We start from the raw sequence: 26,201 nt of genomic DNA on the forward strand, positions 1-26,201 counted from the left end.
TAGTTTCTGAAGTAATTTTTTATGGTTTTTGTACAGAAATTGTATACAAGAACCTGATTATCTTCCACCATCTTTGCAATTACAGTAAACTCTGTAAAATCCAGCACTTTACAATCTGTAAATCTATAAAATCTGGTATATTTAACTTTGAAAAAAAAAAAAAAAAAAAAATCAATATTTTAAAATACAGAAATATTAAGAAAGCAGTCGAGCACTTGTATCAAAGATCACATTTGTCATTAAAAATCCATGAAAAAAAAAGTGACATTTCTATCTTTATAAGATGTTTACCATACTGTTTTGTTCTTTAAATCATTCTGGTCTCCGAAAAAGTTTAAACTGTATAGACATTACAATATTATTTCTCATAATGGAACAGACTTGACTTTTTAACCCCCAGGGGCTCACATCTGGTGAGTATGGGCTTGGCACACCCGGGGTCCTGAGCTGGATATCATCATTCTTCTCTTTCCTTGTTGATTCTACTACCTCTTACTCTTCTACTTCTTTCTCTTGTTCGTTCTTTCTCTCTCTCTCAGGGTAACTCAGAAATATATATTTTTTTTGGCTGGTGCAGCAAAAGCCTCAGGCTTGCTTGCACCATATTATGGCTAATAATAATAATAATAATAAATTTCCCTAGCACTGGACTGCTTTCAAATGGAGTGCTTCACCAAAAGGCTAATTGGCCATTTGTTTAAGAGGTAAGACTACTATGATAGCCTATTTCAGGACCAACTGGTCCCTCATGAGATAGTAGGTGGTCTGTAGTGGCAACGTGCAGATAAAACAGTCCTAAAGAAGTTGTTCAATGTGTGTTTGCATTATACGAAACTGGAGCTTTCAAAGTTATGATATAGCTAAAGCTATCTCCTTTATCTGAGTGTTATCACTAGAGACCACCTGCTATCTGAAGAGAGTCTAGTTAGTCCTGAAACAACACACTCTCATAGCAATCATTTGAACAAAAAAGTCTATTAAACTTTTGTCAGCTCATCTATTGAAAGTAGTGCATTATTAGGAAAACTTATTACAAAGGCAAGTGAGTTCTACTGTGAGAATTGAAACTTTTGCATTTATCAATGTAATTTAAATCCTGTTGGCCGCAAAAGCAGATGAAAGGAAAGAATAAGTCCTGCAAATATCTTATAATTTCTCTGAAGCCATATAGCTTTAGCTATATTATAACTTCTCTCTTTTGGTGTTAACTCTTATTTGGCTGGTCATACTGTGCTTGCATGTGACTTTGATATTACTTTAGGACAGGTGAGAGCAAAGGGAGTTTGAAAATGCCCAGTGTGAGAACAGCTGGAAAAATATGCTTCATTAAATCTATGGTTAAACTCTTTCATAAACAGTAAGTCACTTACTGACATATAGCACTCATTATAACTAGTCATACAGCTCATCAGGTGTATGACACCTGATGAGCTGTATGACTAAAGTACAGAGAAAACCAACAGAGAGCTCAAGGTTACTTTACTTGGCTTCCTGCTCCATACTAATGCTGTGGAAGAGAAGGTGTGGTGAGTGATCTTGACTGCACATTGTTTATTTTCTTCCTGCTATAGTTATAATGGTGGCAATAATGAAACTTACTGATCTTAGTTCGCTGCCAGAAAGTGAATTTTTCAATGGTACATTATTAAAATTATCAAAATTTTCTTGAATTTCTATCATTGAAATGTCATGATACAAAATCCTATAGAAAAATCAAAAGACTGTACAATATCGAGGCAAATTTTTTTTATGCTAATGTTTTTTAAAGATATGGCAACATATTAGCACAACTAATGCTGGTAATAAAGACTAGCCAACTGGGTCTTTTAACCGGGAAGGTTGTTCTCTTACCTGATAATACTCCCCTTCCTAACATTCATACCATTTCTACATGAGGAAACATAAGCCAGTAGTTTGTGGGAGGAATTAAAACTCCTTCCCTGACTTTTTAAATCTTTGGACCTCTTAAGAAGGCAATGAAAGGATAATAGATGTATTGGAATGAAGTGAAGCAGGTGACCAATGTATTCTTTTAGTATTAGCCATCATTATTCTATATAAAGAGTGTCTCATGAACAAAACACTGGAACATGTGCTGTAATAACTATGAAGATTACACTTAAGTAAATAAATGTTGTTTGCTTTTGTCTTTATCCACTTTCCATTTGAGAACTCCTATATACAGGAATGGGGATTTAATCGTGCTCTCTTTTAGATCATGTTTAAAGGTATCTGCAATATACCAGAACTTCAAAATCAAGTATTTTCTGCATGTGCAATAATTCATTTTTGGTTAAGTTAGTATATAAACAGAGTTTGAATGCAAATATACAATTGATTTTTTTATTCTCTTTTTACAGTTAAAGTTCCACAGATTGTAAAAATTTTACAAGCTGAAAGTTCAGAAGGACTAAGTTTTACTGGTGTGTTATTAGAACTGCTGGCTGTAAGTTGTACTGCTGCTTATAGTTTTGCAAAAAAGTTTCCTTTCAGGTAGGAATTTATTATTGATACAAATTTTATGATGCCATTGCGTTTGACTTAGCTCATTATATCCATTTCTTGTGCTTGATAATTTTAAACATTTAGCAAATAAGAAGTCTGTTACATGTTTTTAATTTATTTCACTGATTGGTCAACAGTCGGTAGCCGTTTTAAGACTCCGGGAAATAATATACCAATATCACCACCACTGTGCCACAAGGCAGGTTATTATCTAGTCCTTCTGGGTATTTGCATTTGTTTTACTTTAAGATTTTTAAAAGTAATTTAACTTATGATGGTGATATCAAAATCAACCTTCAGTATGTATGGAAAGTTATGTAATTTTATTCAGTCATTCAAAAATTAGAATAAGAAAGTATTATTTTCATTAATGCACCATAATTGTCTTAGTATTAATACTGGCCATACCATACAAGGAAACTAAAGGCACCTGCAACATCACCAAAAAAAAAAAAGAAAATAAAACCCTACCCTATATGTTTCCCCACTTCTCATAAGTATCTGACCTCAGGATTTCCTCAAACTGTCAGCTTCAACCATCCATGGAAGCGACTTATTCCAGTAGTTAATGGCATGCTGGCAAAAGGTGAACTGCCTACAATTTAGTCCAAAATTCTTTACCTTTAGTTTGAATTATGTTCCCTGGTTGTAGCATCATTTAATGCCTAGAAAATTTCATTTTAACTTAATACATGGGTTGTGTTCGGGTTACTAAGAGCTAAAACAGTGCATGTATATTTGCTTTTAAACAACAATACGAGGAGTATAGTAGGCAAATATGATGAATTTGAACTACTGGTGAATTATTAAATGCCAACATTGCAGAGATATTAGAAACATGGGGAAGGTAAAAGGATGTAAATTTTGAATATGGTGAGTACAATGTGTACAGAAAAAGATAGACAGAATGGGAATGGGGGTTGGAGTTATGCTCCTGATTAAGAAACATAGAATCTAACACAGTGACTTGCCTGATGTGGGTGGCCGATGTAATGTTGAGTCACTTTGGTGCGACATAAGCACTGGGAATACAAAAATGAGAATAAGAGTATGTTGTAGGGAAAATGATGACAATGTGTATAACAAACAAATATACAGAACAATAGAGTGGCAGGAAATCAGAATGTCTTATAATGGGAGATTTCAACTTTACAGGTATTGACTGAAACTTGTGGATTGGTAACTCACACAATAACAGAAATTTTCCAGATTTATTGGATGATTGCTTTCAGCTGCAGCACGTTAGAGAGGCAACAAGAGAAAGCAGTATTCTTGATCTGATTATCGTTAGTGACCCTTCATGCAATAAATGAGTCTTAAGAGTTTTTAAATTCTTTTCAGAATTTAAAAATTCTCTAAGGCTCTCATAGCTGCCTTTTATGAAAGCAATTTCCTTCAGCTGATAGCATTACTACAAATTCTAAATGGGGAGCATTTGGAGAAGTAATAAAAGCTACTAATTTTTTTATACCAACTAGGATATATTATTAAGGTTTAGACCTAAATGAATATCAGATGAACAGATGAGATAGTGACAGAGAAGAAAAATGCATGGGATGATTATAAATCACACTGGTCTACATAAATTTTGTTGTTTTCAAAATCCATAGTTTTTCTGAGTGTACTTTTAGTTCTAATTATAAAAATCAAAACCATTTCAACCTATCACATACAACATTTTTATGAACAGGAAGATTGTGTTTCCTTAGATACATTTCATGTTTAGTCAGTGTGCATATATGGAGTTTGTGAGCTACAGGTATAGACTTGCTCAGACATTTGTAGACATAATGAGACCTGCAAGTCAGGTAGCTAAATAAACCTGATTTTATACCAACTAAATCTGCAAAGTGTTTATTCCACATTCATTTCTTTTCTGGTGCATTCTTGATAACTGGTTATTTGCTTCTAATGTGATTTTCCTGTTCTGTGTCTTTGGCACTGGCTACTCATGGTTGTGTGAAGAATCTAGATATATTTTGTTATATTTATGGTAACTATATTGTGGGAAAGCATAGGCAGGATATAACATCATTTGTGAAAAATATATGTTGCATGTTTTGGAATTAAATTAGGTGATTAAGGTAAATGTTGGCACCCCCCCTCCCATAAAGTGGGCCAAAAATGTGTGGAGGGCTTGCGATTGTGGAAATGGGATGAAAAGAAAGCCACGACATTTACCATTCCCATGGTGTGGAAAAAAAGGGCTTGGAATCATATTAATGACTGCTACTTTTATTCCATAAATGTAGCAGGTTATAATGTGAAGAACATGCAGAACATTGTGTACCCCAACAACATTTCTTTAGCTGTAAAGCTGGCACCCCACAGACCTGAACTACTGGTATCACCTACACCAGTTGTTCTTGAACATAGCCCATCATATCTCCTGAATCCAATATCTGGGCCATAGCTGTTTACATTGGTACACGACAACTCGGCGATGGTAAACCCAGCACCAAAAATTATTTTAAAAAGAAAATTATGTACACTCAACCCCTGTATAACACAGTACTTCTACATGGTTTCGCTCTAACACGATTGATAAATTGTGGCAATCCTCACACAATATGGTACTTCTACAACAAGGTTTCGCTCTAACATGGCTTGAGAATTGCTGGAAATCTTCCATAACACGGTATTTTTGAGCTTTTGTGCTGGGAAAACCCTGTTATTATGTTAGATGTAATATTTCAAAGTTTCCATTGCTTTTTGTGAATCCCTGCTGTTGACTCGCTAGTTGTTAACGCCTTCATGATATTTTTCTAAAACATATTTTTGGAGGTCACTACCATAAAACAATAAAAACAATTTGCAGTTTCTGGTTTATTAGTCTTTTCTGTTTGTGTAATCAATTATAAATGGGTTGTAAACTCGATCTTCTTTCATTTTCTGTAGTAGTGATAGCTGGAATTCTGTAGGTTTTCACATTATTATGGTGAAATGTGTTTATAATTCCATATAAATAAATTTTCAGAAACTCATTATTCCGTATTTAACTTGTGCATATTGTGTTTGTTGCAACTTGTGCATGCCCTGTTCTTTGTTATTAATTGCTTATCATTTTTACTGTTTTAAAGTTTTAAATTTTACAACCAAAAAAAAAAGTTAGTGAACAGAAATATCAATTAGTTAGTATGTACATATTACAGTACGTATTAATTAAGCTATGTATGTAAGCGTAAATTTATTTTTATTTTGCTAACTGGAAAATATTCTTCTGATTTTCACATATCATTTAAAGCTGTATTTTGTTGGGAGATCCCTGGGTTAGGTTCTGTGCTGTTGAACTAGTGCTTGTTTGGGACCATAAAAAATAATTGTGACTTCGAAGAGTGCAGTTTGTGACTTTTAAAAAGAGCAGAAGGTACATGAAATCTAGATGCTGCAGAAGAGATTGTGCTTAGCAGTGATGAAGAGGAAGAAAATTAAATGAACATACATTATCTCATATATAAGTATCACAGTTTGTATGGTAAGACATTTGTTTAGTTTTTACTATTTAAGTTACTGCTATTATAAAAATAAAGTTAAAATATTAAGTTATTACTACTATAAAAATTAAGTTTCCGATAGTTATAAAAAAAATGGCATATTTTTGTTAGCTTTTGGAACGTAATCCCCTTTTTGTACTGGTTCTTAGTCCCATATAACACGGTTTCACATTACATGAGATTTTGTAGGAACCAAACTACTGTGTTATATGAGGGTTACCTGTATGTGTTTTCATTTAGGGTTATTATAAATTAAAACAGGTACATAATTTTCTTTTCAAAATAATTTTTGAAAAGAAAATTATGTAAAAGTATGTATGATAAGTCAAATACCTTGGTGCAATATATTATTTATTAAGAACATACATGTTTATTAGAAGAGAATTTATTGCATAGTTAAGTATACATCTTTGAATTTTTTTAATAATCCTGGAAAATAAACTATAAAACTACAAATACTTTACTATTTTAATCCATATTGTAGTTGTACGATATACCATGAAGATATTCTATAATATTTTATAGAATATCTTCATAGTATAGAATATCTTCATAGTATAGAATATCTTCAATGTCGATTATAGTTATTGACCTTATTTAAAATTCTGCAGTCGGCTTCTTCATAGCATGTTTGTTTCTGTGGACGTTCATGGCCAGCAATAATTCTTTCGAAATCTATATTGTAAGTTTTTTGAATTTTCTTAACTTATCTATAAAAATCCACAAAGTAGGGTGAGCAATACTACTACCAAAGGCTAACTGTAGTTTGTGATGCCAAGCTTCAGCAAAATTGTTTGTTCTTTCGCTTTCACTTAATGTTTGTTGGTATACACATCAAATATTAGAGGGAAATGTTAGTGCAGCTCTGGTTTCTGAGACATCCTATATACATATTGATAAACGATTCTAAAATTGGTTCAAACCCTTCTGGTAAATAATTTTCTAGATTGGCAATTGCATGGATAATGTCTTCTTTGGGAACTGCAATAGACATGATCATTTTTGAATGTAATGCAAAGGTCGACATTTGTATTGTATCTTCCTAGAAGATGGCATGATGCCAAGTGTTTCCAAAGATTTTTAATTAAGTGAAATAAACAACTGTTAATGTTTACAATTTAACGTGGTATAAGAGTGGTATTAATATAATAATAACAACCTTAATAGAAAACAACCACGTAGCATCCTTCCCTAACTATAGAGAACAGGATTTTTTACTTGGAACGTGTCTAGAGCCGGGAATTTCTCTTTCTCATTTATATTTTTTTCTATTAAAAATTTAATGAAACACCAGGATTTAATATATCTCATGAACTTTGTGAATAAATAGTTAATAAAAATTTTAATAACATCACCAGGGCGTTTACATATTAATAACAATCGTAATCACAAGAAAATATTGATTATTCATGAAATAAATTTAACAGAAATGTTTTTTTTTTATAATTTTTTTCACAGAGTTTACCGTGTCTGGTTTATGTAAAGTGAACTTGACAATCTCGTGAGAGATTTAAATCTACCCAGAAGTGTGCAAAGCTTTTGGGGTCATCACTAAAATCCAAGAATCTGCTGGTCCCAGAGCAGCCTTTTCATGGTATAGGCATTGTGAAAAAGAATTTGTGGTTCCCTTTTTTGAAGAAAGCTCGATGATATATTGCAATAACATTCCTGCAGTTATGAACTTTTTTGAAATTATTTACTAACCGACAGAATGGAGGCTATTTATTGAATTGTGAAAGCAAGCATCAAAGGGGTTCTCCTTCATAATGGGAAAAACTATGTATTAAAGATGAGTCCCTAGTAGATTGAAACAAAATACTCTACTGTAACCTCTTCTGCATATAAAGCTCAGTTTAATGAAGCACTTCATTCATGCTCTGAATAAAGAAGGAAATTGTTTCAAGTATGTTTGTACTAAGTTGCTATTGCTTCTATATGAAAAAAATCAAAGCTGGAATTTTTGTTTTGATGTCAAATTTGCAAATTGTTACTAGACTCTGTATTTGAAGAATACAAGAACTGAACTTAAAGAGATGCTTGGACTGCCTTTAAAATGTGATATGCAGTTTTTTGGGAAACATTAAACAACCAGAGGTGATCATAAGAGACATGATGGAGAAGCTCAGAGAACTAGGCTGCAATATTAGTGTCAAGGTGCACTTTGTGTGTTCTCATCTTAACTATTTCCCAGAAAATTTAGGTAGTTTAAGTGAAGATCAGGGGGAAGGATTCCATCAAGATATAAAAGAAATGGAATAAAGATATCAAGGGAGATAGAATGTGAATATGATGGCTGGGCTATTGCTAGATGCTAAAAAGAGGAACTATTACTAAAACTGGCTACTTGAGTAAGTCAAAAAGGCAGAAGTTTAATCTGAAAGTCTGGTGTATAAGAAATCCAATTTGCAGCTATATATTAGCATTAGTATTAGTTGAGGCATATGATACAAGAAAGGAATCTTATATAACATCAGCCTAAAAAAAAATCCGTCCCATTTCACTTATCCGGTCACTCCAAATGTTTGTCTAGTTCAGCCTTAAATTTGTTTAAACTTGCTGGCTAAGGCAAACTTCCACACATCTATTCTACAGCTGTCTTAGTTCAATTTGAATCTATGCCCCGTCAGGTTCTTAATCTGAGCAATCTGAAGTGTACCATCAGCATTGAGCCAGCTCAAACCATTCAAGGCCTTATACATCTCGATCAGATCGGAGGTGCCTAGTCTCCAGATGATGCAACTTGCAGAACTTAAGCCTTTCTTGGTAAGACACCCCTTTGTTGCTCTCACCAATCTTGTTGCTGATCTCTGTACTCATTCTAGCAACTCTACATCCTTCCTAAAATGAGGCCTCCAGATCTGTACTCAAGGTGTGGCCTGACCATTGCCTTATACAAGAGGATAATTGCCTCCTTGTCTCTGCTAGCAAAATTCCTATGCATCATTGACAAAACTCCATGACCTGCTGTGGCAGCCCATCTGCACTGCTCAGAGAACTTCATATCTGACTGCACAATTACCCCCAGGTCTTTTTCATTCTCTACCTCCCTGAGTGTAATACCACACAGTTGGTACGTTTCTCTTGGGCTTCTGCTACCCCATATCGTATAACAATGGCAGCAAGTTACGAATGGTAAAATCTACAGACACTAAGTATTAACTTTCAAAATTGCTATCTAAATTCAAAATCAACCAAGGAGCTTGACTAGGACTATGAAGCTACTTATAGAAAATAATTTAATATAACAATTAAGTCAATAAAATGGCTAAATATAAATAAAAACTTAGCGTTCACCTTAGCTGCAAAATCTTGTCCAACACCACATATATGCATATGTTTGTCAGGAGGATGTAGCCTTTGATAGTTCTGGTTTTACTTACTCTTATTAGTATTTTTATATGAAAATAACCTATTGTAAAAACTGTAAAATGCAAAATAAACCAGAAGTGCTTCCACCAGTATTTCCTTTTTTTTTTTTTTTTGTAAAAAAAAATTCTGATTTGATAGAGCAAATTGCAAATAACTTTTAAAATTTTCATTAAAAATGTAGTTCAAATTAGCAATAAAATGTCCAAGTACTTTTTTAAAATCCACATTAAAATCCAGACTATCGCTATCAGGGACATAGAAACCTACAGAAAGTGTATAAGTATAAACTAGGCTGCAATGAAGTGACTAAGGGGTGATTGACAAGCTGAGGCAGAATATGAGATATCTTTGGCTAATAATGCAATAACAGAAGCAAAGAATCTTTGCTTCTGTTAACACAAGAAGCAAAAGAATGAACTACATTGGCCAACTAGTTATGAACGGCATAAGCAGTTGATAATCCTATTCAGGTTGCTGAAAAACTGAATAAATATTTGGCATCTACATTCTTGCATGAAGTAGTTTTTAGGGATTGGAATACCAGAAATGTGCTAAGTTATAAGTGGGAGCTAAATTATTTTGTGATAACTGAGAAGAAAGTAGAGGAGAAATCATTGAAGCTAAAAGTAAATAAGGCACTGGAATCTGTCCAAATATATTAAAAGTAACAAAACAGAGGTAAGCAAATCTTTTGGCATTAATGATGAGAACATCCTTGAATTGAGAGAAGGTCGTTATAGTTTTGAGATGTACACGTCTCTCCTATTCACAAAGGGAAATCAAAAAGCAAAGTAATTGCACACTTATGAGCTTGACTTTTGTTCCTGGGGATATAATGGAATTAGTGTTTAAAGAAGTTTGCAGGATCACCTTGACATAATGCAATTATACAAAATGACAGCATGGATTTGTTAACGCCTTTGCTGTGTTGATGCATATAAGCATTCATTGGTAACCCAAGTTCTGTGCCTTTAATGCATGCAGGTAGTCATTGTTAAGCAGATAGTATATGACTAGTGTAAAAGTAAAGGCACATAAAATTAACTTCTTGATTCTGTCAGCATATTAATCAAACTCTAGGCTATTAGCATTAATGATTTGTTTTTGTTTGTGGCTTGGTACACATTTTTATTTGTTTTTTGCTTGTGTTCGTGTTACTTTATATACATAGAATAAACGATAAAATTGAGTTTTGTTCTGATTTACAGCACTCATCCCAAAAGTAAGTGTTTACTTTTAGCTAAGAATTCTAGACTTTTACTTTTCAACCATTATTTATTAATTTTCGGAATGTTGTTATTTCTCAACATTCTGGAAATTACAGCACATTGAACAGGCCTCTCAAATATAGGTGACAGTGAACATGTTAAGGGGAACATGCTAATCTTGTCTGACCAATCTGATTAGCTGTTATGGCACATGGTAACAAAGGAACAGGATGCAAAAAATAATTTTGGTGTCTTATATATTTAGACTAGTAAAGCTGTTGATACTGTTCTGCATGAAAAACTGCTGTACAAATTGGTGCAGCATTGCATTAGGGGCAAGTTACTCCTGTAGATAAAGTAATGGCTGAAAGATAGAAGACAGAGAGTGGTTATAAATGGACACTACTCTTTTTGTACTAATGTTAGTGGAATCCTTCATGGTTCAGTATTGGACCCTTTACTGTTTTCAATATTTATTAACAGTACTGATGAAGACATATCAAGCTTATTATCTAAGTTTGCAGATAGTACAAAGGTCAACAGAATGGTTAATGAGAGGAATCACGACATAATACTGCAACAAGACCTAGGAAAATTGGAAAGATGTGCTGAGAAGTGGCAATCAAAGTTTACCATTGATAAATGAAAAGTACTGCGTATAGGCAGCAATAATCCCAGAATAATATCTCAATTGGATGGCACCACAGAGTGGTGGAGAACAAACAAGACATGGGGATAATTGAACAGTGTAGTGAAGTTTTCTGAGAAGTGCAGAGACAGGCTGCTATGACAGTTCATGGAGTTCTGTCAATGATGTACAGGAATTTTGCCATTGGAGACAAAGGTACAAGACAATGCTGAAAAAAAGCCATGAGTTAGGGTTGAATTTGAAAGCGTCTGCAATTCTGCCCAGACACGATAGGAGGGAGTATATGATGAGAGCCTTGTCGATCAATTTGGCCCTGTAGAGATTGTGCAAGGCTCAAGGGGTAGAATTTTTCTCAGCCTGGTCTGTGCTTGTTAACAGGAGAGACTGCTTCTACAGGGATGGGATACACTTAAATAGAAAGGGTGCAAGAATTTTTGCTGATGCTATCGAGGCAGAGTTAGGTGGGTCGGAAAACTGCTAGCTTGGGGGGATACATGGACTAATAGATTAACAGTAGCCACTGGCAGAGGTAAAAGTGATTCTTGTACTACTTCTATTGAAATGCAATTGAGCAGCAGCCTGGAAAGCAAGGCAGTGAGAATTTCCAGGACTGCTGGGAGTCATAGTGGAACAAGTAAATACATGGGCTGTTTTAGTGTAACTAAGAGTAGAAACAGGTGCATGTATACTTGCATGTACACCAATGCTAGGAGTTTAGTTAATAAATTTTATGAGCTTGAAGTGCTAGTCAAGACATCAAAAACAGATATTGTTGGGATATCAGAGACATGGTGTCACACAGACATAAGCAGTGCAGAACTGGAATTTGGGGAGTACAATGTACAGAAAGGATAGACAGGACAGGAAGGGAAGAGGGGTTATTCTATTAGTTAAGAAACACATAAAATCTAAGGAAGTGCATCCAATTGATGTTGGTGGACAATGCAATGTTGAGTCTGTTTGGTGTGACATAAGCACTGGGAAAGGAAAAATGAGAGTAGGTGTGTGTTATAGGCCTAGTGAATCTAAGGAGTATAATGAGCAATTGTGCAGAGAAATAGAGTGGGCCAGTAAATTAGTGTCTTATAATGGGGAATTTTAATTTCCTGGATATTGACTGGAATTTGTGAGATGGTCACTCACACACTAACAAGGCTTTTGTGGATTTATTGGATGATTGTTTTCAACAGCAGCATGTTCGGGAGGCAACTAGAGGGAGTAATACTCTTGATCTGATTATCAGTAATGATTCTTCATGAATCAAGAATCTGCAGGTAAAGGAACCACTAGATGGCAGTGATACTCAAAGAGGTAACTACCATCAAGGGTAAAGGGAAGGGTTTTTGCTTTCATATAGGTGACTACGGTGGTCTGAGACAGTATTTAAATTCTATACAGCGGAACCAACTGATGATATTACCAACAGCAAATTTAAAATGGAAAGCATTCAAAGAATTAATCTTGGAACCTACTAGGCTTTTCATACCAACAAAGAAATATTGTTCAAGGTTTAGGCCTAAATGGATGTCAGATGAACTAATTAGACATGTGACGGAGAAGAAAAATGCATGGGATATTTATAAATTAACATATGACACAGAAGCCTATGATAGATATAAGCTGGTCTGTAACCAAGTTACAAAGGAGGTTAGGCAGGCAAAGGCAGATTACGAGAAATCTTTGGCAAAGGACGCAAATAAAAACAGCAAAGAGTTCTTTACTTATGTAAACTCTAGAAGGAAGGGGATGAATCAGATTGGTCCACTTGATATCGACTCTAGAAGGAAGGGGATGAATCAGATTGGTCCACTTGATATCGATGGTTCAACTGTTGATGATCCTGCTCAGGTAGCTAACAAACTAAATGAATATTTTGCATCAACATTCACACATGAGGAGTTATTCAGGGAGGGGAATGCCAGAGATGTATTCAACTCTGGCAGTAGGCTAGATAATCTTGTAATAACTGAGAGTAAAGTGGAGGAGAAATTGTTGAAGATAAACACAAGAAAGGCACCCGGGGTAGATGGAATCTATCCAGTTATATTAAAGGAGGCAGCAAAGAAGTAAGCAAACCCTTAGCCATAATTATGAGAGCTTCCCTGGACTCAGGGGAGGTACCCATGGACTGGAGATGTGCAAATGTGACCCCAATCCACAAAGGAGGATCCAAGGGAGACACAGGTAATTAAAGACCTGTTAGTTTAACTTCTGTCCCAGGGAAATTAATGGAGGCACTGGTTAAAGAAGCATTGCAGGATCATCTAGACAAGACTTCAGTTATAGCTCGGACACAGTATGGGTTTGTTAAGGGGAAGTCTTGTCTGACTAATTTGATTGGATACTATGATGTAGTCACAAAGGAACTGGATGCAAAGAATAATTTTGATATCATATATTTGGATCTTAGAAAAGCCTTTGATACTCTTGCACATGAACGACTGTTGCACAAATTGGAGCAGTGTGGCATTGGAGGCAAATTGCTGCTATGGATAAAGGGATGGTTGAGTGGGAGAAGACAGCGAGTGGTAATCAATGGACACTGCTCTTCGTGGACTAATGTTATTAGTGGAGTCCCTCAGGGTTCAGTGTTGGGTCCATTGTTGTTTTCTGTATTTATAAATGATATTGATGATGGTATATCAGGCTTAATGTCTAAGTTTACAGATGATATGAAGGTTGGCAGGCTTGTTAATGACACTAATGACAGTACACTGCTGCAACAGGATCTAGAAAAGTTGAGTAGATGGGCTGAAAGGTGGCAAATGAAGTTTAACATTGAAAAATTTAAAGTACTACATATGGGAAGCAGTAATCCCAGAGTAAAGTATCAACTCTGTGATACCACACTGACAGTGGTAGAGAATGAAAAGGAACTGGGGGCAGATATGAAGTTTTCTGAGCAGTGCAGATGATCTGCAGGAGTAGCTCATGTTGTCTTTTCAATGATACACACAGGAATTTTGCCAGCAGAGACAAGGAGGTGATTATCCCCTTGTATAAGGCAATGGTCAGACCACGTCTTGAGTACTGTATACTGGTCTGGAGGCCTCATTTTAAGAAGGATGTAGAGCTGCTTGAACGAGTACAGAGAAGGGCAACAAGATTAGTGAATGGAACAAAGGGTTGCTCTTACAAAGAAAGGCTTAAGTTTTGCAAATTACAGTGTCTGGAAACTAGGCACCTGCGAGGTGATCTGATTGAGGTGTATAAAGCCTTGAATGGTTTGAGCATGCTCAATGCTGATGGGATTCTTCCTCTTGCTCAGAATAATCACCCGAGAGGGCATAAATTCAAATTGAGGAAAGACAGCTGTAGAATAGATGTACGGAAGTTTGCCTTTAGCCAGCGAGTGGTTGATTGCTGGAACAAACTTCCATCTGTTGTTGTTGAAGTTGATAGCTTAAATAGATTCAAGGCAGAACTTGACAAACATTTGGAGCGAGTGGATGGGTGAAAAGAGGGTGTTTTTTTTTTTTTTTTGGCTGATGCTATATAACCTTGCTTTCTTGCATCATATGCCTTTGCTAATGCTAAGGTGAGTATTCCCTAAATGTCTCATTTTAAGAACGATGTGGATCTGTTGAAATGGGTGTAGTGAAGAGCAACAAGGTTAGTCAAAGACACAAAAGGCTTCAATTCTGAAAATTGCAGTACTTGGAAACTTAGCATCTGTGAGGAGACTTGATTGAAGTTTTAAGGCTTTAAATGGATTGTGTGAACTAAATACTGATTGCATCCTTCTTTCTCAGAAAAAAAAATTTAAATTAAAAAAGTATGGTTGTAGGATAGATGTTCAAAAATTTGCTTTCAGCCAGGTAGTGATCGATTGTCAGAACAAACTTCCATCTGATGATGTAGAAGTGGGTAGTTTGAATAAATTTAAGGAAGAATTAGACAAATTATTAGATAGGATGGAAAAGTGATGTGAGGGTGGTTATTTTTGGCAGATATATAATAAGCTTCTTTCCTTGCGTCATTTGTGACTGCTAAGATACTATTCCCTCTTAGAGGCTTGTAAAGTTGCCTTATACATACACACACACAATAGGAAATTTTGTGAGACTGACACTGGTCATTGACCATTTCAGTCTCACATCATCTGCAAATTTAGATCCCCTCTAAGGTACCCACTTTGCCAAGCTCTCTACCCCAAACCTTTGATGGGGGCTTTGAAGAGTTAGCCAGTCTCATTGGTTACATTGTCCACCTTTGGACCTCCTTGAGATCCTCAGCGTTTTATTAATTTGACTTCCATATCTGGAGACACAAGAAGTATGTCACCTGCAGTTTTCCAGTTGCCTTATACTGTGGAATTACAACCGCTTATTTTCACGAATAGTTGTTTGATAAATCATTGACAGGACATCATCAGCTATTCTTGTTGCCTATCTGCACTGTACAGAGAATTTCTTGTCTGCCTGCGTCATAACTCCCAAAAAACTTTCTTCCTCTACCATTTTTAATTCAGCCGTGGGTCCCAGTGTATAAGTTATTTTGAGGTTATTATTTTCCAAGTGTAAACGAGGCATTCTGCAGCACTAAAACATACTTTTTCATCTATCTGAGCAACCCTTGAGTTTATCCAAGTCATCATGAAGCAGTTCTGCCTGACACTGGTCATTGACCATTTCAGTCTCACATCATCTGCAAATTTTGATATTGTGCTGTGTCCCTTTATCAGTCATTTATGTAAATCAGAAACACAAGCAGCCCAAGTACTGATCCCTGGGAAATGCCACCTTAGTCATTCTCAAGGGTAAAAAAAATTTACTGACAATAACAGAGAACAGAATATATATATATATATATCTGATAATTAAAATAAATATGATATTTAAAATAAAAACATCAGCCAGTAGTACGGCAATAATGCAGAGCGAAACGAAACGCAAATAATATAAAATAAACAAACAGGGAAGGGAAAATAGAGATAATAGAACAAAAAGGTAGTCGATAATCCCCTATAAAATTTTAGTCAATTAAGTCATTAAACCCAATTAATAAAAAATGTAAATTTAAAATAATGCCAATTATAAATAATTTAGCGGTACCCCCCCTCGAAGGTACCAGTTCCAAAAAACGTGAAATATCACCAAAAAAGGGTTAAAGAAACTACCAAAAAACTAAAATATCAAAATGATAGACTGACCATCATGCCCCATATCATTTTGATATTTTAGTTTTTTGGTAGTTTCTTTAACCCTTTTTTGGTGATATTTCACGTTTTTTGGAACTGGTACCTTTGAGGGGGGTACCGCTAAATTATTTATAATTGGCATTATTTTAAATTTACATTTTTTATTAATTGGGTTTAATGACTTAATTGACTAAAATTTTATAGGGGATTATCGACTACCTTTTTGTTCTATTATCTCTATTTTCCTTTCCCTGTTTGTTTATTTTATATTATTTTGCGTTTCGTTTCGCTCTGCATTATTGCCGTACTACTGGCTGATGTTTTTATTTTAAATATCATATTTATTTTAATTATCAGATATAATTAGGCATCATGTGGAGGATGTGCATTTGCTGCCTCTAATGATAGCTACATAGCCATATTTATTTATTTTTATCACTTTTGCCTAACTTTTACCTCACATAATATATATATATATATATATATATATATACATACACACACACACAATAGGAAATTAATATTTTTTCTAAATTCTATTTTGCCTTATAGTTTTTATAACACTAATCATGTTGTTGTTGTTGTTATTTGGTTTTTAGGAGCATTAGCAACTAAGGCCATATTGCTCGGGATATGCTGTGGTCATTCCCTGACCTTTCTGCATCCTCCGTATTTGGTGGTCACGGGCTCAAGCCCCGATCTAATCAAGAAGCGTGTGCTACGCACTGCTGCTCCTGCCCACCTGGCTATGGAGGCACCCACTAATCATGTAACTGAATTTAGTTCTGTTTATACTCCAGTACAACCATGAGTCAGAGTAGTTTAAAACTAATCATACATAAGAATAGAGTCATTGAGTAATGTCCCAATTTACAAACATCATGCACTCTTGAAAAATAGTTCATAAAGGGATAGTTCTTAAATGAGGAATGATTATTCCATTGATATAATGGTGTAACAAGCAATGCATTCCAAAAAAATTTAATGTTCACTTCCAAAAATGCATGACAATTAGGATAACTATAAGATTTATGTAAGATGCTTATCCTAACAAGTTGTTATTAGGACAAACTGTTTTTAACAATAAGATTTAAAAATAATAATATCTTTATTGCAATATACAATAGAGGTGGATTGCATTCGACAAGTCATACTTATGAGTTAAAACAGTGGCACTTAATCTGTTAATATTGAAAGGCTGCAGAGAGGATTTTCTGAGACTCCACAGGCTGGGCAAGGAAAGATTTAGTTTAACAGTGTACTGTTTTGCTCTGTATGACCAGTGAAGATGGTTAGTATCTTCCTTGCAAAATAACTTAACTAAAGTGCAGCATTTAAGCTTAATAAGAAAATTTCTAATAAGTTATACTGAGTTAGTCAAAATCAGAATAAAAAGCATTCAGAATAAAAAGCATTGTTAGTATTAACCACGCAAAAATGTTCCTTTTACTATTTAAACATTATTCTGAGTTTTTCAGCCTATGCAACATGCAAATTGCCTTGTGAACGCACATGCTTGTACAGAAAATAATACACAGTAGTACAATATGGTGAAAGTTTCTGATGCACTAAAAAACAACAACTATTTAAACTTCTAGAAATGACCTTGAAGCTATAGTTCCATATTTTGCCTCTGTGATTTCTAATTTTACTAGAAGTAATTTTCAAAATTGTTTCAAGCACTGGGTAAAATCTTGTTGAAGGTCAGACCTGGCCTGCACTTTAAGTAACCTCCGAGTTAAAATGTACAAGTACACAGGAACATTTTTGCTTAGAAAAAAGCCAATGTGCTAAACTATAACACTACAGTTTAGTACAATGGCTTTGTGGCTGTGCATAAAGAATGGTCATTTTGTGTAATTTAAGTAAACAGTTTTAGAATTTCTAGAAAAGAAACACTTTTCTGGCTCATGCTTATAATTAGTAACCCTGTGTCCCCTTTCTCTAAGTCAAATTCCAGTATGACTAGCATAATTGAAATTCTTTACACCCTACAGATAAGCAATGAAAGAGGCCTGGGGTTAATTGTGCAGTCAGATATGAAGTTTTCTGATCAATGCAGACAGGCTGCCAGGAGAGCTCATGGGGTTTTGTCAATGATATACAGAAATTTTCTAGCAGGAATATGGAGGTGATTATCCCATTGTGTAAGGCAATGGTCAGGCCACATCTTGAGTAGTGCATACATGTCTGAAGGCCTCATTTTAGGAAATATTTGGAGCTGCTGTAATGAGTACAGAGAAGGGCAACAAGATTGGTGAGTGGAACAAAGGGGTGCTCTTCCCAAGAAAGGTTAAGTTCTGCAAATTGCAATGTCTGGAGAGTAGGACCTTCGAGGTGATCTGATTTGAGGTATTTAAGACTTTGAATGGATTGAGCAAGCTGGTGGGATTCTTCTTCTTGCTCAGACCACACATGATAGGGCACAAATTCAAATTGAGGAATGGCAATTGCATAGTGAATGTACAGAAGTTTGCCTTTAGCTGGAAAGTGGTTGGTTTCTGGAACAAGCTTCCATCTGTTGTTGTGGAGGTTGATAGCGTGAATAAATTCATGGAATAAGTAGACAAACTGTTGAAGGGAATCAATGGGTGAAATGGGAGATTTTGGGGGGTTTTTTTTGACTGATGCTGAAGCTTTCTTTCTTGCATCATTTGCCATGCAATGCTAATATTTTATAAATTTCTTATACTTCAATCATTGCAAAATTAAATAGACATTTACATCTTTTCCTGGATATAATTTCTAATTTGAATCCTGGAAAAGTGCACTTTTCCAGGATTCAAATTAGAAATCCATATTTTGCCTTGGCTGCCAGAATTATACCTATATACAGGGTGTCTATAAATTATTCACCTGATTATGAAGTTTGATTAAAATTTTATTGTAATAGGGTTTATCAAAACAACTCAATGGGTTTTTCTCATATAATTGGCAGCCTTGATCCCAGCAAGCATTGCAACAGTAAAGAATTAAAATGATTAAATTGCAGGTGAAAGCATTGTGTGTGTTGTAGTTGTGGGGATACAAAATCTGCAGTGACTGTAAAGAGACATTTTTGATGGGAATTCCAGAAAGATCCACTTACAGAACAATCAGTGCGGTTTCAAGAAATTGGCAGTGCACTGCACCAGAAAGGAGCAGTTACACCTAGTGTATCCGGATAAAGTTTCAGAAATTCAGGGAGTGTTTATCCAAAGTACTACAAATGCTATCTGCTGGGTGGTAAGCCTGCAGCTGCAAATACTGCGAGCAACATTGCACAGGGTGGTTTACAAGAGATTAAAACTTTATGCTTACAAAGTGCAAATCATCCAGGAAATTAAGCTTCACAACAAACCACAATGAGAGGAATTCACTGTTCACATTCTCAAACATATAAATGAAGATGAATGCTTTCTGGAAAATATCATTTTCAGTCTGTTGATGTATTTACTGTAGTCCCTGGTGTTAATTACATGGTCTTGGATAGTGAGCATGAATCTTTTGGTCTCTGAGAAGAGCCTCCTGCTCGTATGCCGTGCATTTGGAAGCTGTCTTATTTATGTAGTCTTGATGGAGGTCATTGTAGGTGGTTGTAGCCTAGTTTGTACAGTAAGTACAAACTGGTCTGTATTTCTGTTCAGGTAGCTGGTAAAATGAATAAATATTCTGCATCTACATTCATGCATGAAGACAGGGGAGTTCCTAGGGAATGTGGTGCCAGGGTACAAATTGCAATTTGGTGCCCCCTTTAAAAGTTTGTACAGTAAGTACAAACTGGTCTGCAATCAAGCAACTGGGGGAGTTAGGCAAGCCAAGTGAGATTATACAAAGTCTTTGGCTAAGAATGCAAAGAAAAGGTAGCAAAGACATCTTTGTTTATGTTAACAGCAGAAGAAAAGTGATGAACCACATTGGCCCACTAGATATAAATTGCATAATTATTGACATTCCTGTTCAGGTAGCTGGTAAAATGAATAAATATTCTGCATCTACATTCATGCGTGAAGACAGGGGAGTTCCTAAGGAATGTGGTGCCAGGGTGCAAATTGCAATTTGGTGTCCCCTTTAAAATTTTCTTCATGTGTATATGTAAGTTTCAGGTTTTTGGGCACCCTCAGGATGGCCTGCCCCAGCATGAAGAAATTTTTAGGAATGTTAATAATAGAAATATACCAAGTTATAACTGCAAGCTAAATGATTTTGTAATAATTGGGAAGAAAGTGGTAGAGAAATTGTTGAAGCTAAAAGTAAATAAGGCACCTGAGGGGCTAATGAAATCTATCCAGTTGTATTAAAAGAAGCATCAAAAGAGGTAAGCAAACCTTTTTTTTTAATTATTACAGCATCCTTAGATAAAGAGGGGGTTCCTACAGATTCAAGATGTGCAAATATCTCTCCTATTCACAAAGGATGACCAAAAGGCAAAGTGGGTAATTAACTAAATGATAGTTACTCAATTACAAGTATTTGAGTTATTACCCATAAGCTTGACTTCTGTTCCAGAAAATATAATATAATCAGTGGTAAAAGAAGGATTGAAGAATCATTTTGATAGAACACAGTTATACAGCAATCACAGCATGAATTTATTGACAGGAGATCTTGTCTGAGCACTTGGATTAGCTACTATGACACAGTAACAAAGGAATTGGGAGGCGCCTCCTTAGCCAGGTGGGCAGGAGCAGCAGTGCGTAGCACACACTTCTTGATTAGACTGGGGTTCGAGCCTGTGACCACCAAATACAGAGGATGAGGAAAGGTCAGGGAGCGACCACTGCATATCCCCGAAGCAATATGGCCTTAGTTTGCTAATGCTCCTAAAAAAAAACCAAAATAACAACAATAACAAAGGAATTGGGTGCAAAAAATAATTTTGGCATCATATATTTTGATTTCAGTAAAGCTTCTAATACTGTTTCACACGGAAGTTTGATTTATAAAATGGGATATGCACATTAGAGACAGGTTACTGCTGTGGATAAAGGGATGGCTCAGTCGCAGAAGACAGAGGGTGGTTATAAATGGACACTGATCTTCATGGACTAACATTATTAGCAGCGTTCCTCAGCATTCAGTGTTGGAACCCCCTTACTATTTTTTTAACTTATTTACTATACTGATGAAGGCATATAGAACTCGAGCTTAATGTATAAATTTGCTGATACAAAAATTGGTAGAATGGTTAAAGACATTTATCCAGGTATCAAGATAAACATGACTTGGACAAATTATACAGATGGGCTGAGAAGTGGCAATTGACGTTTAATATTGATAAGTGTAAGATATTGTGCTAGAACAGCTCATGGGATTCTGTCAATGATATACAGGAATTTTGCCAGCAGGTACAAGGAAATGATTATCCAGTTGTATTAGGCAATGGTTAAGTCACATCTCGAGTAGTGCATACAGATCTGAAAGCCTCCTTCTATAAATGATGTGGATCTCTTGAAATAGGTGCAGAGAAGAGCAGCCAGATTAGTCAAGGACACTCTTACCAAGAAAGATTTCAGTTCTGCAAATTGCAGCCCTTGAAAACTAGATACATGTGCAGAAACCATATTTAAGTGGATTAAGTAAACTAAATGCTGATACATCCTTTGCCTTTTTCACTCTACACACAATTTAAATTTAAAAAAGGTGTAGCTGCAGGATAAATTTTCTTTCTGCCTAGGAAGAGACCTTAGGCACCCTTACTCCTCGAATAACTCCTGAGAGAGAGAGAGAGAGAGAGAGAGAGAGAGAGAGAGAGAGAGAGAGAGAGAGAGAGAGAGAGAGAGAGAGAGAGAGAGAGAGATTCAAAGCATTACTGTAAAACTTTAATTTCACAGTAATGCTGTGAACCTGTATGGAGCAGGCAATTATATGGGGATGAGTCATGAGGAATGTGTAGGATTTCTGAAGTCATTCCGAGTAAAAAGAAATAAAATAAATTATCAACCTAGAGCTGATTCTAATTGGCTGTTCAAAATTTAACAAATGAGGTTTAGAATGCTACAAAATAAGAATAAGGCAACACGCATGTGGAAGTATGTTTTTGTTTACAAGATTTGGCATAACATGGCTCAAAATTTAAGTTCTCAAATAGGCCATCATCGGCTTTATATTACATAAAACAGCTCAACCGTTAATTGCTTTTGTAGCTTGCTTTAGTTTAATATGCTTGTCTTTACGAATGTTGCAGCATCCAAAATGTGACTGAGCAATATCTTGTCATTCTTCTATTATGGAGTATACTATCTCTTTCATCCATTGTTGTTGTTATTTGGTTTTTAGGAGCATTAGCAACTAAGGCCATATTGCTCCGGGATATGCGGTGGTCATTTCCTGACCTTTCCGCATCCTCCGTATTTGGTGGTGACGGGCTCGAACCCCGGTCTAATCAAGAAACATGTGTTACGCACTGCTGCTCCTTCCCACCTGGCTATGGAGGCGCCTTTCCATCCATTCATTCAGACACAAAACTCTAAAGGATTGCCCTTTGTAACATAATCCTTTTGTGAAAGTGCTTGTACCAGGATATGAAATATTTCTTATCCGTCTATTTTCTTTTATATATGAACAAAACTACCCTTTTGGATAACGTCCAAAATAAAATTTTCTGTAGCTATCTTATAAAACAAATTTAATTTGTGTTTTCTTGTATAAGCGAAGTACACTACTTTTATTGCAAGAATGAACCAGTAATAACGAAGATATTAACATGTTCCTAGGGCAGCACAGGTAATTAAAAAATAAATATTTCCCATTAGTTATTCATGTTTAATATTAGTTAAATTTTCATATTAGGTTACTGACAGAACAAATTTATCCACCCACGTGTATTATGTTTGTAAATTGTGTGTGCGCACTTTGGTCATGTTGCCTGTTTTTCAGGACAGAAAAACCCGGAATTCCCGGAGAGAAAAACCTTTACTATTACTCGCCTGAGACTGACTAGCTCAGCCATGGTATGAGAAAGTCCCATAGAAGTTCCTTGTGTCATTGACGGGATTCGAACCCAGACCTTTTCCAAACGGTGTGGATAGGACGGCGATCATTACTGCCTTTCTAACTGCCCTGACAGTACAGTTGGTAAAGACAGCACAGTGCATTCGATAGGATGCTTGTTCGAATCCTGCTTAGGACATGAACGTTTGTGGGACTTACGAAACATAAAATATCCTGATTTAATAGGCAAAAATCCATACATTCGTGAAATTTTGCTTGGCCTTTTTTTTTTTTTATTCAATCTAATGAAAACAAACTCAGTTAAATCAATTCTTGGAGGTGTAATTATTTCATAACTTTGTCGGTATCGTAACAGAAACAATTTGGCCTCAGGCTAAAACTCTTCTCGTGCTCTTGATGAAAACTAATGGAAGATAACTAACTACGATTTGAGGTCAGCTGTTGTGATTTATTTATTTATTTTTTTGAATAGCTACATAAAAACACATTTGGGAGGAGTTGGCGTCATCACTTACAACGAAAACAAGACGTAGAATTGCAGATGCCTTTCTGTAACCGATAAAACACCGATAACGATATGGTAACTGTTGATAACCCGTTGCCCCACCAACCCACACCTGTTGGCCGTAGCTGACTTGCCGCACCTACGGCTGTAGTTTCTTTAACCCGCTGTGATGCCGGATATCGTACTCGGCTTCTTCGTCCCTGGATCAAGCCTTTCACGTAATTGCTGTAGCGGTTACCATAGAAACACCTGTGTTGCGTAGATGCATTGCCGTATCTGGACGATCCCTGCACGTGGCATATACAGCGGGAGGCTATGCGGTCTGCAGGGGGAAACACACAGCTAATTCTGGAAAAGCAGGTGGTGGTGACAGTTTGGTCTCTTTTTATTATTATTTTTTTTCTTTTTCCTTTTTTTTTTTTATACACTCCACAGTTGATCAGACTGATGCATTCGCGATTAGTTTGGCCACGTGGCCATCTTAAAGAGTGACTAGCACCACCCGCTTTGGATTCAGCATAAAGCAGAATGGAAAAACATTGAGGGGGGGGGGTTAATAAGCTGTGGCTTGTTAGTATTCAGAAGGTAGATGTTTTGTGGGCGATGTTGGGGAAAGGGAAGCACTGTTTCTTTAGCTTTTTTCACAAAACGGTCTCACTTTTATATTTTCCGTTTGTTTTTGCATTTATCAGACATCAGTTATTTCCTAATATTCCATTTGTTTCTTATTGAAGTTTTGCCATACAAAATGGCTACACAGAATAAGAACTCCACAGAACACCCGCTATGCGTTTTCTACGTGATATACAAAATATAACAATTTTCTTGTAAACTCCTGTGATTCTATAAAGCAATCCAAGAATATAAACAAAAATTGATTTATGTAATTTGGTTAGAAACAGGCGGTTCGAAGTTCTCCCCACTACACACAAAGCACATTTTTTAGCAGTTGAGCCTATAGCATGAAGAATGCCAAAGAGGTAACTTTGTTAGATGAATGTAATGTGCACTGAGTGGGCAGTATTAGGCACCAATTGTCCACGGAATGGACCATCACGTTTCCGTACTAGGCTAACAAAGCAGATAGCCAGATTCCGAAGAATAGTGTGGTGGGAGAATACGCAAGAGAACGTGCCAATGGCGTGACTTTGAGCGCCGTGTGATGAATGCAGACATTTTATTGCAAATATGTGTCACGGACACTGCTGCTCTGTTGGGGGTATTCATGGACAGTAGTGTCTGGAGTGTGTCAAGGATAGTCAAACAACCAGGAAACATCCAGCCAACGGCAGTCCCGTGGCTTGAAACAGCTTGTTGATGTGAGAGACCAACGGAAAGTGAAAAGAATCATGTAGTTTAACAGATGGGATATAATCGATCGTATGACACTGTTGTCACAGATAGAGTATAGTAGTTGATGATCTCACTAGTTAACATCACCTCTTTTGTCAGCTAACAAGCAACTGTGTTACAATCGGCAGAGCAATACCGACACTGCATATTTGAGGTGTGGAAAAAGTTCGACTCGTCTGACGAATCCTGGTTCCAGTTGATCTGTGCTGAAGGCAATGTCATTATATGATAACAGTAGCATGAACCGGGTACCTTTTGTGCAACATAGGTGACACCCGTGTGGAACTAGGTGGAAGTGCGATGATGTTGGGAGATGGGGCGAAATTCGAATATTGATTGACCAATATCCCAGTGGAATGCTTTCGCACCTCGCGGAGTTCATACCCCGACGATTTGAAATATTTCTGAGGGCTAAAGGAGGAGGTATTCAACTATTGGGTGTATTTAATAAACTAGCTACTCAGTATATGTAGCCGTAGAGGGACATATCTTGGTACGTTTTGAAATTATTCTGAAATGACCTTCAGATATGACTCCGTTGGTTTTAACGTATTTGATTTACGCATTTTTTTCCTCCCCCGATCATGTTTAGAGCAATCAATGTTCATTTAGCTTTTCTTTTTTTTTTTTTTTCGTCATCTCCGCTTGTACTACAGTGCATTTGGAACACTGTACTGTGTCCAAGTGTGGAGACCTCATACTTGGACACAGTGTTTCAAAAGTATTCATCTGAAAAAAGACATTGAGCTTCTTTGAAAGAGTCTAAAGAAGGATTTCGATTATGTGGGCTATAGAGTTTGGCAACCAGACACCTTAGAGGAGACCTGAGTGATATTAAAATGGATGAAGGCGGAATTTTCACTGATATAAAGAATTCTAGAACTAAGGTCCATAAATTTATACTAGATTGTAGGAAGTTTTCTTTTAGTCACGAGTTATTGGTTGCTGGAAAAAGTTGCCTTCGTGGATGGTTGAGGCTAAAGTTTGAAGAACGTCAAAGGTCAATTGGATAGTTATCTACTTGAGGAGGGAAGTGCATAATTTG

General features: G+C 36.0%; 1 protein-coding gene across 1 annotated transcript in view; it reads left to right on the plus strand.

Moving 5' to 3' along the window:
- Positions 1 to 26,201, plus strand: part of LOC150084222 (mannose-P-dolichol utilization defect 1 protein homolog) — a 353,408-nt gene that overhangs the window by 24,969 nt on the left and 302,238 nt on the right. Inside the window, exon 3 of the mRNA XM_090375110.1 lies at positions 2,361 to 2,493. Within this exon, the coding sequence (XP_090231236.1) occupies positions 2,361 to 2,493 (133 nt within the window). The remainder of the gene's footprint in view (positions 1 to 2,360; positions 2,494 to 26,201) is intronic.

The sequence above is a fragment of the Mastigoproctus giganteus genome, chromosome 6, assembly GCF_048544385.1.
Source record: "Mastigoproctus giganteus isolate SK-2022 chromosome 6, ASM4854438v1, whole genome shotgun sequence".
Lineage (NCBI taxonomy): Eukaryota > Metazoa > Arthropoda > Arachnida > Uropygi > Thelyphonidae > Mastigoproctus > Mastigoproctus giganteus.